Raw genomic sequence first — 12,988 nt, forward strand, 5'->3', positions numbered from 1 at the left:
TGGTGTCCAGTACATCAGCCCCTTCTCAGGTGAATGAGTTCCTATTTGGTGGGCACATGCCTCTTACTTCACAAAAGGGGGCAATAGGTAAATGCATCAGCAGGGGAAATGGAAGGAGTAGAGTACATTTAGGGCCAGGACTTAGATGAAAACACCCATGTAGTGGGTGAGATCAACAAAGGGTGACGTATCCCACCTAGAAACCTCATCTAGATGGGCCTGCAATACACAGTGGGCTGGAGTAGATCATCACCAAAAGGCCCTTTCCACTCCAGCGTGAGTAACTCAAGCTCTGCACCAGCCATGAAAAGGAAAGGCTTTGGATGGCAGCAGGACCAGAATGTGTACAATGCTCTTTGTTTCAGGAACGGCACACAGAACTTTGAAATGACCTTGATGAGGAAAGCAGGGCTGTGGGAGGAACGAGTCCAGAAGCTCTGCACTCCACAGCTACGTGACTAGTGTGTGACTGCACTTCAGGGTTTTCCCCAGCTCTTCCGCATCAAAGGGACTGATAGGTGCAGTGGGAGGCTGATCCCATGTGCCTTTGTACTTTGAAATGCGTGGAATGGGATGTTGCATCCCTGGCCCACAACAAAGAGCCTTCAGGGTTTGGCTCCTTGCCCTCTTCCCTTCTCAAAAGCAGGACATTCAGGCTTCTGGACAGTGGGATCAGTGTGCTGAGCAAAACAGGTCAATTTGATTCTGGGTTAGTTTCGGGGACGGACGCCAGTATCCCTTTGATCTCACTTCTGTACCACGATTTGATGGCTTCCAACAGCCTCTACACTGTGCAGCCCAAGATCTCCCTTCCCAGGCTAGAAGAAGCACCACTACTTGGTCAGTTTCACCAAGGAACATGGCTATCTCAGGAACCTTGTGAGATAGAGGAGCAAAAGCCATCAGGGTATGGAACACTGCCCTCAGTTCCTCCTCAGTAGGGCACATCCAAGGCCTCAGGCCAGGGAAATGAATGTGCAGAGCAAAGCCGGCCAGTGTGAGTGTGAGTAAACCTCAGGGAAGGATCACAGGATCAAATACACAAGCAATATTCCAAGTTGGAAGGGACCCAAAAGGATCAACTCCTAGCTCTACACAGGACCATCTATAAATCAGATCATACATCTGTCATGGTTTTGTGGTATTGACAGCAGCACCACAAAACCATGACAATATCTGTGATTGCAATCCAAAATCGTGAGGTGGTTTCTACTCTGCTAGATGTACCCTCTATGGGGTCACTTCTGTAAAAACACTAACCATTTACTTACAGGAAACAACTGCGGGCATCTGGTTGATCACACGCCTCCAGCTGTGCTTCAAACTTCATCACTCCGCGTATACAGCCTGTATACATAACAGTGAGTGTGATGTGCATAGAAAAATTGTGTTTAATACCTGCAGAGGGAGGATGGAATGGATGAAGAAGCACGAGAGACACAGTCTCTTCTCAGTGGTGCCCCTGTGAGGGGGAAAAAGCAATGCACATCAGTGGGAATCCACAGAACACTACACACAGTATTCCTCGTGTTCTTTGAGGTTGGTCAAAGGTGGGAATGGGCTTTCCAGGGATGTTGAGGAGTCTGTCTTGTTGGAATAAAATATATACACCCAGACATGGCTCTGAACAGCCTCCTCTTCTCGACCATGCCGTGAGCAGGCCTTGCACTGCAGGGTCTGCATCTCATCTGCTGTGGGATACAGTGGCATACTGCTGGTTTCCCTCACAAGGGAGCAGCCATCAATAAGAAGGCAACAAAGAAGGTTCAGGGCCTGTGCTCACTAAGCTAGACAGGTGTGGGGGGACCACATCAGGGGAAGGCTATTGCGTGGCTAAAAGCTCAGAGAAAGAAGGAGAGCAGGGAAGGATGACTGGAATGCATGAAGAAGTTCACTTTCAGACCTAGGTGAATGTCAGCTGTGGGCAAAGCTGTGGGAGCCCAAAAGTAGAGGTCTCACTGAGATTTGAACTCAGATCGCTGGATTCAGAGTCCAGAGTGCTCACCTTTACACCATGAGACCAGCTGCATACTTGCTCTGTGCCTTCTCAGCAATGGAATGGACAGACAGGAGACTTTAGAGGAAAGTTGTGCTTGTAGGAAGACACAGCACATCTTCTCATGGGTCCCACAGCATGCAATGGCTGCCTCTGATGGCACTCAAGAAGAGAACACTCTCCTGTGGTTAACTCTTAACCCTGGAGGCCAATCAGTGTTGCTTCAGGGCATGGCTCTGAACAGCCTCTTCAGGGAAAGACCTTTTAATCCCATGCCTGAGATTTCTTACCCTATCACTGGGAGTTTACACATCTGTAAACCACGTTATGCTGTGTTACCTTGCAGAAAGGTAGTGTGTGCTCCATCCCTTCAGCCTGAGAAATAAATGCCTGACTATCCACTCTCCTTCTCCTTCTAATTAATCTCCCTATATTACAGAATCACAGAATTGTAGGGGTTGAAAGGGACCTCTAGAGATCATCGAGTCCAACCCCCCTGCCAAAGCAGGCTCCCTACACCACGTCGCACAGCTCGGCGTCCAGGCGGGTCTTGAATATCTCCAGAGAAGGAGACTCCACCACCTCCCTGGGCAGCCAGTTCCAGTGCTCCGTCACCCTCACTGTAAAGAAGTTCTTCCGCACATTTGTGCGTAACTTCCTATGTTGTAGTTTCATCCCGTTACCCCTAGTCCTGTCCCCACGCACCACTGAAAAGAGACCAGCCTCACCACTATGGCTCCCACACCTCAGGTATTTATAAACCTGGATCAAGTCCCCTCTCAGCCTTCTTTTCTCAAGGCTAAACAGACCCAGTTCCCTAAGTCAGACCCAGTTCCCTAAGTCATATTGCCTTAGCATTTTGCAAAAGCACACACAATCGTGATGAGAGTAGGAAATGGCTTCATGGCACTAACTCCTGTCTACAATGGACTTTCCCTTAGCTCATATCATGCTGTCATTACCGTTGAGCTTGGAACCAACCCTGCGAATATGGGTGCTCTCTATTCTTAGGAATTGCTCTGTGTTGATACTACACCCAAATTTAAGCCATCATCTCTCAAATGTCTCTGTTACCCCAAAGGGACGGATCATTCTCTCAGCCTCGCTAAGTCCTGCAAATGTTTTAATTTCTCCCCATGCTCTGCCACTACATTTTTTTCTTCTCATTAAAATCTTTGTGCAGCATAGCTGGGGATTTGTGATTTCTTTTCCACCTTCAATCATTAGGGACCAGCTCCGCAAGGAAAACCTGTGGTAGTAATCTGCCAAGTCTTTAGAAAGTGTGGGACTCTGTCTCCCACTGCATTCCCGTAGAAAAGAAGACATGTCATTGTGTACTCTTTCCTATGTAAAAATCATGGAAATAAAGAATCACCACCTTTGGAGAACACAGATATGGATGGATCGTTCTCTTGGTGTCACAAGGTCAAGCAAGTGTTTTACTTCCTCTCTGTACTGAACCCCTACATTTTCCTTCTCATTGAAGACATTGTGTAACATAGCTAGGGACTTGTGATTTGTTTTACTCCTGCTGCCATTGGTCATCTGCTCTGATAAGAAAAGCAGTGCCCACTGCCCTAGGCTTGCCTCATATCTCTGGAAACAGAGAAGGGAGAACCTGTCCTCTCACACAGCAGCGAGTCCATCCTCAGGCAAGAGAAAGACAATGACCTGCTGTGGCTCCTCCCAAGCTCTACCACTTTGTGATTCTGCGATCTGTTATAACAGCAGAATCTGGAAGAGCAAGGAATGGTTTCTGTGGAGGGCAGAAGGCTCAGGGGGCATCCTGCCCATGTGCCTAATACCTGCAGAGGGAGGGTGGACAGGTGGAAGAAGCTCAAGAGACTCAGCCTCTTCACAGTGGTACCCTTGTGAGAGGACAAAAAGCAATGCACATCAGTGGGAATCCACAGAACGCCACCCAGTATTCACTGAATTTAAGACAGACAAGATGGCAATCAGCTTCCCAGGTAGAGTCTGTCTTGTTGGAATCAGCTACATACACCCAGATGTGGCTCTGAACAGCCTCCTCTTCTTGACTATGCAATGAGCAGGCTTTACACTGCAGGGTCTGCAACTCATCTTCTGTGGGATACAGTGACCAACTGCTGGCTTCCCTCACAAGGAAGCAGCCATCAATCTGAAGGGAACAAGGAAGGGTCAAAGGCCTGTGCTCACTAAGCCAGAGAGATGTGGAGGGACCACGTCAGGGGAAGGCGATTGTCTACAAGCACAGAGAAGGAAGAATGGCGATATGGAAGATTGCTGTGCATAAAGAACTGTATACCATAAGACGGCATCTGCTGTGGAAAACTGAATGGGAGTCCAGAAGTAGAGGTCAAAGTGAGATTTCAACCTCAAGCACTGGATTCAGAATACAGAGTGCTTATCTTTACCCCATAGGACTCATTGCACACCTGCTCTATGCCCTCTGCGAGCAACAGAACAGACAGACAAGAGGATTCAACAGAAGGAAGAGTTGGCAGGAAGGCAGAACACGCCTTCCCACAACTCACGATGTCTGCCACTGTTGGCAGACAGTTCTCTTCACAATGGAAACAGAGCAGGAAAACACTGCTTTCCCGTGCCTATGAGTTGCTACCCAACCATCAGGCACTGACACATCTGTAAACCAAGTTATGCTGTGTTACCACACAGAAAAACAGTGAGTGCCCCACCCCTGCAGGTTATCCAGGACAATAGGATGGGGCCCTGGGCAGCCTGATCTGGTGGGAGGAAATCCTGCCCATAGCAGTGCAGTTAGAACCTTCACCTCTCAGCCACAACTACTTACTGCAGCCACTTATGCTGGGTTCATCACAAGCCCTGAGCAGTGACTGACTCCCAGGGATAGGTAGCACTTAAAGCCCAATAGATGGGACTAGCACTTGTGGGGGTTCAAAAGAACATTTGAGACTGAAAAACAAATTTGACAGGGTGTGGAAGAAGACACTGAGAAAAAAGGCTGTCTCCAGGAGACAAGAGCAGAAGGCAAGTGGGGTGCAAAATCTTCCTGTGGTGATGACCCTGACTGGAGAAGTTGTTCACAAAAGCAACTTGTTGCTCTGATAGGATGAGCACTTACATGGTCAGTTAGGGTCTAGACATGAAGTAGACTTGTTAAGTGTTCTGTTGACATGTTGAGGGGGGATGGAAAGTTACAGGAGAGAACTTGGAAATGGATATAAGGGATGTTAGAACCTGCAATAAAGAATATGAATTGTTCATGCATCTGAGTCTGTGCCTTCAGACATTGCATGCGCTGACCAAATCAGACAATTGTAGGATTACATAGGCACTGAGAGATGGAACAGCTAGGCTGCACCTGCACCTCTCAGCATCTTGGCATCACACTGCCATCTGGCTTATCTTGCCAGAGAGGCTGGTTTCACTCTTGTTACATTTTTACAATTTTTGTTATCGGTATTTCACATCATAACATCATGAAGAGCACTGGGAGGTAAGGAGTTAGTGCTCCAGTTCTATTGACTGCCAATTTTATGTGTACCTGGTTCTCAGAAGAGAAGAACTACATACCCCAGAGGACTTTGCTTATCCATTTTCCATTCAGAGGAAAAGATAAAACTGCTTGCAACTCATGAGACAGCCCTCGCTTTTGCTGCTCATCTCAGCAGTTCATGCTCCCCAGCCATTTCACCTTCAGCTTTAGACTAAGGAGTTCAGTTTCGTATTCTCTCTCACATTTTATTTGATTTATAAGCCTCAATTCCAATTACATTGTACTATATTGTGTTATCTTGCATTCCAATATCATATTTTGTTGAACCGGGGCTACACGTTCCTCATGCTCTGCTTTGCGTAACTGACCAATCACCAGGTCAGGACCAATAACTGCATACACACACCAATTTGGTGAGCAGTAAAACATGGCGTTTATTGCTTCATGGTGTTTGTTTATATACAGGCTCTACTTTGTCTATGCCCCTTAAGCTATGCGTAATATAATCCAGTCACAGAGCAGGGGAGGTCCTGTCATGTCACAGCCCGAGTGTTCGTGCACACCTACTACAACAATATTTAGCAGATTGTTACTGCTATTTTGTTTTTAGGTCCATCTCCCATCTCCCTATCCTTCCCCATTATCCCTCTTCTCCTTACCCAGAGCGTGGTTCTGTGGGTCCCCCTGCACCATTAGTCACAGAACCAGGCCAAACCAGTTTGTAAACCATCAACAACACTCTCCCCCCCACCAGCCCCATCCCCCTTTTTCAGGACATAAGGCCTGAGGGCCTGCTGTTCCCCTGTCAAAGACACAGACAGATCTAGAGATAACTCTGTGAGGACTCCAAAGATAACCTCACTGCTGCTACCAAGGAAACAAGGGCAAGGGCAGCTCTGTGGAGACAAACACTGATGCACTGATATTTGGCAGCTGGAATTTTAGTCCCGCTTTGCTTCTTCCCTACAACTACCATGCCAGTTCTTGCTGTGACTGTTGCAAAAATGAGAGAAGTCTATGGAAAGTGGAAAATGGAGACACAATTGACAGTGCTCATTGGCTGAGCCTTGGAGAGGGACAGGTCTATTTTTCAGAACTGGCTTTCGTTGATTATTGAAAGCTTTTGTGGACACCTCTCACAGTATCCATCCCTGCTATCAAAACCTTGCCACACAAACCCAATACAGGGACTGGGAGGGAAACCAGAGGGAATAGGCTTGTTCAGAGTTTCTTGCCACCACTGCAAGGGATGCCCAGGGCCTGAGAAGGGTCCAAAAAGCCAGATACAAAAGCACTTGGTGCAACAATATTTGGATGGTGCTGTTGAGCAGTCAGTGTGGAGGTGGTGGTGACTCAGGCACTGGCTGAGCCTATAGCAATGCTAAGAGGTGGTCACAGTTGAGAAGGTGAGCAGGAGGACTTTGACAACTGTCACCAATTGGAAGTGCACTATGATAGATAAGACCAATACGCAGAAATGATAGTTGACAATTTATTCAAGAGTTTTCCATTTGTTACCTACAGGTTATCAGTAGCAAGGACACGGAGCCTGTCCTAGAAGTGGGGGAGAAGCAACATCAAATTGGTGCGTTTAGGATAACCAGCAAAGTTTTGACCCACCTAAGATCATAGAATGATAGAAGTATCTGCAACAAAGGAACACCTCAGAGACAGAAGCACTGTTGAGGTTAAAAAAACCACGAGATTCATATATCATGTGCCACCTGTCATATACTGTCACAGGTAAGGATTTCAGTCACCACCACCTCTCTCTCTCTCTGTTGCTTCCAGGGAAGAATCAAAGGCAGTTTTGTGTTGGTAATACTCAGGAGAGACGTTAGTCTCCAAATGCTTCCCCTTATATACAAGAAAATGTCATGGTTTTATGATTTTTGGTTACTGATATTCCACATCATAATATCATGTAGTGCACTGGGAGTTAAAGTGTTAATACTCCAGATCCAAGTACCTGCCTGGAGGAGAAGAACTATGTTCTCCAGGGGGCTTTGTGGTCAGAGAGAAGATAGAACTCCTGGCAAGGTCACCTGATTGCGCTTTTCGTCTTGGCACTCTTCTGCTGCCCGTCTCGACTGCCCGCATCACTTCAGTATCAGTGTCAGGCCTTCAGCATTTTGGACAGTCTCACTCTCATTATATTTGATTTATTAGCTTCAGTTTTAATTATATTGTATTATAGTGTGTTATCTTGCATTCCAATACCATATTCAGTAAATTAGTTTGTTTCTCCTCAGATAATTGCCGCTGTTTTTAATTACTTTTGGGGTCCCCTGTTTCACTTTTCAGGAGGCACGGATTTTGCAAAATCCCTCCACAGAACCAGGCTGGACCGGCCTATAAACCGTTGACAGAAAAGATTCATAATCTGCTATGAGCAGTGGGGTGGGGACTCTTGCTAGAGTAGCATCTGGTAGCATCTCCAGATTCTTTGGATTGTAAGGTGGTATTAACTTTTGATAAAAGTCTACTTTTGCTGTGTAAGATCCTGGTGCAGAACTGGAATAGCATGGGAATGTGGGAGAGATAATACAGAACAGACAGCTTTGGGTTGACAGCATCTGCAATTTGAACAATGCCATTGTGTATTGAACGAAGACCTGCCACTGATTCAAGCATTTTGTTTCCCAGCTCATTAAAAAGCTACTGGGCCACTCGTGTCTTAGAACTGCCTACAAAAACAAATGTGGTGATTAACACAACAGGGGAAGTAAAAAAGTCACTCTTGCTGCCATCTCTCCAGAGACCAAATCCTTCAGGTAATGGTCTGAGAGCTTGCTGACAAAGTCTTAAAAGCCTCTGTGTAGAACTGTGCTCCTGTATACAAAAAGCAGTCATAGCCTGGTCTAGACTGTCAGAGATTCAACAAAGATTGTAGAACCATGACTATTTTAAGACGTTTCCAATTTCTCTTCCGTGTATGATTTCAAGAATAACAAGGGAACACAAAGACTTGGAGATGAATCAAAAGATGGATCCAATGAACAGCTGATTGATTCTTAGATAACAAGTCTCAAGTTTTGGCTTCCTTCCACCCTGCTTCCAAATTTCACATAGACTAAGCCTGGTAAGTTACTGCACGCAGTTACCATGGTTTCATTTTGGAGAAATAGTTTACGTATACTCCTACCAGGCACAAATGAGGAGATGGGTTGATTTGTTGAATGCATGTACAGAAAGATGCTAAATCCTGTTTTGTAATTTCCATGCGTATCAGTTACACATCTGAGTTACATTCTGATATAGAAGCTTATACCACATTGATGATAGTCAAGCAAAACTGTGAAGTGAAAACAGGAATATTATCCACGTTTTGATGTTAATGTTAAGTTCAAACGGACTTTATAAGTTAACAGAAATTATTGTAATGTGCATTATGCTGAGGCTGCTCCTACCCTTCTGGAAATAAAATGATGACAATGCAATCACTGGAGCTCCTAATGGCCTAATTGTTATTGTGTCCTTTTAAAAGCAATTCACTTGATCTGAAAAGTGAAAATGTCTACATTTTAGCTGAAAGTCTAAAAATGTTACTATTTGGTAAATGAGGAGAAAAATCATAATTAAATATTAATTTAATGGACCGAAAAGTAGGTAGAAGTGAATCCTGATCTACAGAGTTACCCAGCCCCTGGATATATACAGATTCCAGCTGCGGGTTTGAACTTCGAAGTCCAACAGATCTTTGTGAAGCAGGTCTACCATCCACTGAGATTTCAAGTCAAGCTTCTTCTGTCATATGCATATGGTTGCTTTTTTTTTAATCAGCAAAATTTGTTCTTCCACAAAATTGTTTTTCCCAATGAACTACCAGGATTCTAATTATAGTTCTCATGAATGTAAATTATGTTGAAAACGAGACAAAATACAAACCTGTGGTCAATATCCGCAAAGAATAATGTTTGTGTCATTGTTTAACTTTTGCAAATATTATTAAATGTTATTTAACTTTGCAAATTGTTTCAACAGGCAAAAATAATGATGGAGGATGATTGATTCTTACGTTCAAATACCTTCAAGATCACCATTCTGAGATGGGAGAATCCCAAAAACTAAGCAGTTGGGTTAGCTGCTTCTCATTAACGCCTGTGAAAAACTGACCAACAATTCAGATAACAACTGGAATGAAGATGAACTGTGGAATCTGGGGCTGCATGCATTTGAATTTACTTTAGATGGCTTCTCCGTAGATTCCTGCACCGATAATAGCCATGTACATTCTCCTTCTTACTACTGAACATCTGTTTTGGATGTTCTTAATGTCCTGCCAAAGACAGTAGGTCTACTTGTTTACATTAACTAAGAGAGGAAAACAGCAAGGCAGGCATCTAAAGCTTAATCACAAAATTCCTATTCCTACTCCTATTCACAAAATTCCCCTTTTTGCTTTATCCATTTTCTTTTTTCCTGGTCTTTGTTTAATCTACAATGCGTAGCTCTACACTTCACTGAATGGAGGAGAAGAATTCCACCCAAATCAACATCTTTATCTTGCAAGGATTCCCAGGCCTTATGGACTTGAAGGTATTGCTTTTCATAGTATTGCTGCTGACGTACATGATAACGATTGTGGAGAACGTGCTCATCATTTCCCTGATCAAAGCAAACCATGAACTCTGCAAACCCATGTATTACTTTCTTGGTCAGCTGTCTTTCATTGAGGTCTGGTACATCTCCGTCACTGTCCCCAAACTCTTGGCAAACTTAATTGTGGAAGGCAGGAGCATTTCCTTTGCCGGATGCATGACCCAAATCTTTTTCTTCAGTTCTTTCTTGTGCACTGAATGTGTCCTTCTCTCTGCCATGGCGTACGATCGCTATGTGGCCATCTGTCAACCACTGCGCTATCTCTTCATCATGACGTACCAAATGTGTGTATGCCTAATAACTCTCTCCTGGTTCACTGGGTTCACTGTGTCCTTGATCAAGATTTCCTTCATCTCTCAGTTGGAGTTTTGTGGTTCCCATGTTATTAACCATTTCTTCTGTGATATCAGCCCAGTGCTAAACCTTGCCTGCACTGATATGTCAGTGGCAGAGACGGTGGACTTTGTGTTGGCCTTGTTCATCCTGCTTGTTCCCCTCTTCATCACGGTTGTCTCCTACCTATTAATTATCACAACAATCCTGCACATCCCCACCACCGAAAGTAAGAAGAAAGCCTTCTCCACATGTGCTTCCCACTTAACTGTGGTCATCATTTTCTTCTCAACCACTCTCTTCATGTATGCTCGGCCCAAGAAAATCACTTCTTATGACATGAATAAATTTGTGTCAGCTGTGTATACTATTGTCACACCCATTTTAAACCCCTTCATATACTGCCTGAGGAATCAGGAACTGAAGAGAGTATTTAAAAAAACTCTCTCAGTAAAAATCACTAAGTTCTCCAGTACCATTTCTTCTCTCCAAATGTAAGGATAAACTCTATATGGTCTGGAGCTGATAAGCAGCAAATTGTACATAAATCTGACCAGTGGCAAATCTGGTCAACCACTGCACCAGATTACCACATCCTATCCTACCTTCTGTTTAATTATTTTCCCTCCACAGAATTACAACATCCTTGAGGTTAAAAGGGGTCTCTCGAGTTTGACTGGTCCAACTTCCACTTCCTCAAGAAGGCTCATGTAGTATCAGTTATCCAGGATCATGACCAGATGGCTTTTGAATATCACTGAGGAGGGAGATTCTGGGTATCTCTTCAGAATAAAATAAATGCAGATTTCCTCTTTGGAAACAGAGCAGTGAGACATTCCTTGTTTCGTGGCAGTGAGTGACATTGTCTTGTATGGTCTGTTGCCAAGCAACACTACTTCTCAGGAAATAACACTGTGCTCTGCATACAGAGAATTATACACATCAGCATCCTCTCCAAAGAAGAATCTGTTCCTTTGGCCAGCCAGCAAAGAGAGATGGAAAGCATGGCGGAGAATGGAGAGTATATTCACTTGAGTCAGAGATAATGTGCAGCCTTGATGTTTTGATAGAACTTCCTCCACCATCTACAGCACATCTCTGATGACACACAGGGAGAAATGTTGCACAGATTTTTCCAGAGAGCTTGGACTTGAGATCTAACCACTGGTGTCCTTCGTGGATGATGTTCACAGTGACTGATGGCTATATCACAGAATGACAGAATCACAGAATGACAGAATGACCTGGGTTGGAAGGGACCTCAAGGATCATGTAGTTCCAACCCCCCTGCCTAGCAGGGCCACCAAACATAGACATTTACTAGATCAGGTTGCCCAGGGCCCCGTCCAACCTGGTCTTGAACACCGCCAAGGACGGGGCATCCACAACCTCCCTGGGCAGCCTGTTCCAGGGCCTAACCACTCTCCTAGAGAAGAACTTTCCCCGAACATTTAACCTAAATCTTTCCTCTTTTAACTTAAAACCATTTTCCCGTGTCCTGCTATTGTCAGCCCTTTCAAAGAGTTTACTCCCCTCCTGGGTGTAAGTTCCCTTCAGGTATTGAAAGGCTGCAATGAGGTCACCCTGCAACCTTCTCTTCTCCAGGCTGAACAAGCCCAACTCCCTCAGCCTGTCCTCATAGGGGAGGTGCTCCAGCCCCCTGATCATCTTCGTGGCCCTCCTCTGGACCCTTTCCAAAATCTCTATGTCTTTTTTGTACTGAGGGCTCCACACCTGGACACAGTACAACAGATGGGGCCTCACAAGAGCCGAGTAGAGAGGGACAATCACCTCCCTATCCCTGCTGACCATCCCTCTCCTGATGGAGCCCAGGATCCCATTTGCTTTCCAAGATGCCAGAGCGCACTACTGGCTCATGTTAAGTTTCTCATCTATCAGGACCCCCAGGTCCTTGCTCAGGTCCAGGTAAATGACATCGGTCGCCTTCCCTTCGTCCACCAACGCCGTCACTCCATCATAGAAGGCCACAAGATTAGTTATGCATGACCTTCCCCTGGTGAAGCCGTGCTGGCTGTCTCGGATCACATGCTCATTCTTTATGTGATCAAGCATGTTGTCCAGAAGGATCTGTTCCATGATCTTCCCAGGCATGGAGGTGAGACTCACCGGTCTGTAGTTCCCCGGGTCCTCCCTGCTCCCCTTCTTGTAAATGGGAGTGACGTGACCCTTCCTCCAATCATTTGGGACCTCACCTGACAGCCACGACTCCTCAAATATGTTGGGGAGCGGCTCGGCAACTACCTCAGCCAGCTCCTTCAGGACCCTGGGATGCACGCCATCTGGCCCCATAGACTTGTACTCATTCAGTCTAAGGAGGCACTCTTGGACTTGCTCTACCCTTACAGTGGGGAGGGATTTACCTCCTTGGTCCCCACGTAGAGGTTTGGGGATGCAGGGCTTAGGGACGTGAAAAAGACTAGAATCCTGGCCACCAGTGAAGACTGAGGTGAAGAACTCATTCAGAACCTCAGCTTTCTCTTCATCTGTCGAAGCCAGTTCTCCTTTTAAATTTACCAAAGTAGGTACGCCCGTTTTGGCCTGTCTTTTCTGGCCAATGTACCTGTAGAAGGTTTTCT

At 45.4% G+C, this 12,988-nt stretch overlaps 1 protein-coding gene and 1 non-coding gene across 2 annotated transcripts; one reads left to right on the forward strand and one right to left on the reverse strand.

The window, feature by feature from the left end:
* Positions 1 to 1,950: 1,950 nt before the first annotated feature.
* On the reverse strand, positions 1,951 to 2,022 carry TRNAQ-CUG (transfer RNA glutamine (anticodon CUG)). Its single transcript has one exon. It is a non-coding gene; the product is annotated as a tRNA-Gln (tRNA).
* A 7,901-nt stretch (positions 2,023 to 9,923) lies between these two features.
* On the forward strand, positions 9,924 to 10,919 carry LOC146758522 (olfactory receptor 6B1-like). Its single transcript, XM_085515054.1, has one exon. The coding sequence runs from the start codon at positions 9,924 to 9,926 to the stop codon at positions 10,887 to 10,889; it is 966 nt and encodes a 321-aa protein (XP_085371180.1). The 3' UTR covers positions 10,890 to 10,919.
* Positions 10,920 to 12,988: the final 2,069 nt, after the last annotated feature.

The sequence above is a fragment of the Coturnix japonica genome, chromosome 14 (assembly GCF_054131305.1).
Source record: "Coturnix japonica strain WE chromosome 14, WE-NBRP24, whole genome shotgun sequence".
NCBI classification, from domain to species: domain Eukaryota; kingdom Metazoa; phylum Chordata; class Aves; order Galliformes; family Phasianidae; genus Coturnix; species Coturnix japonica.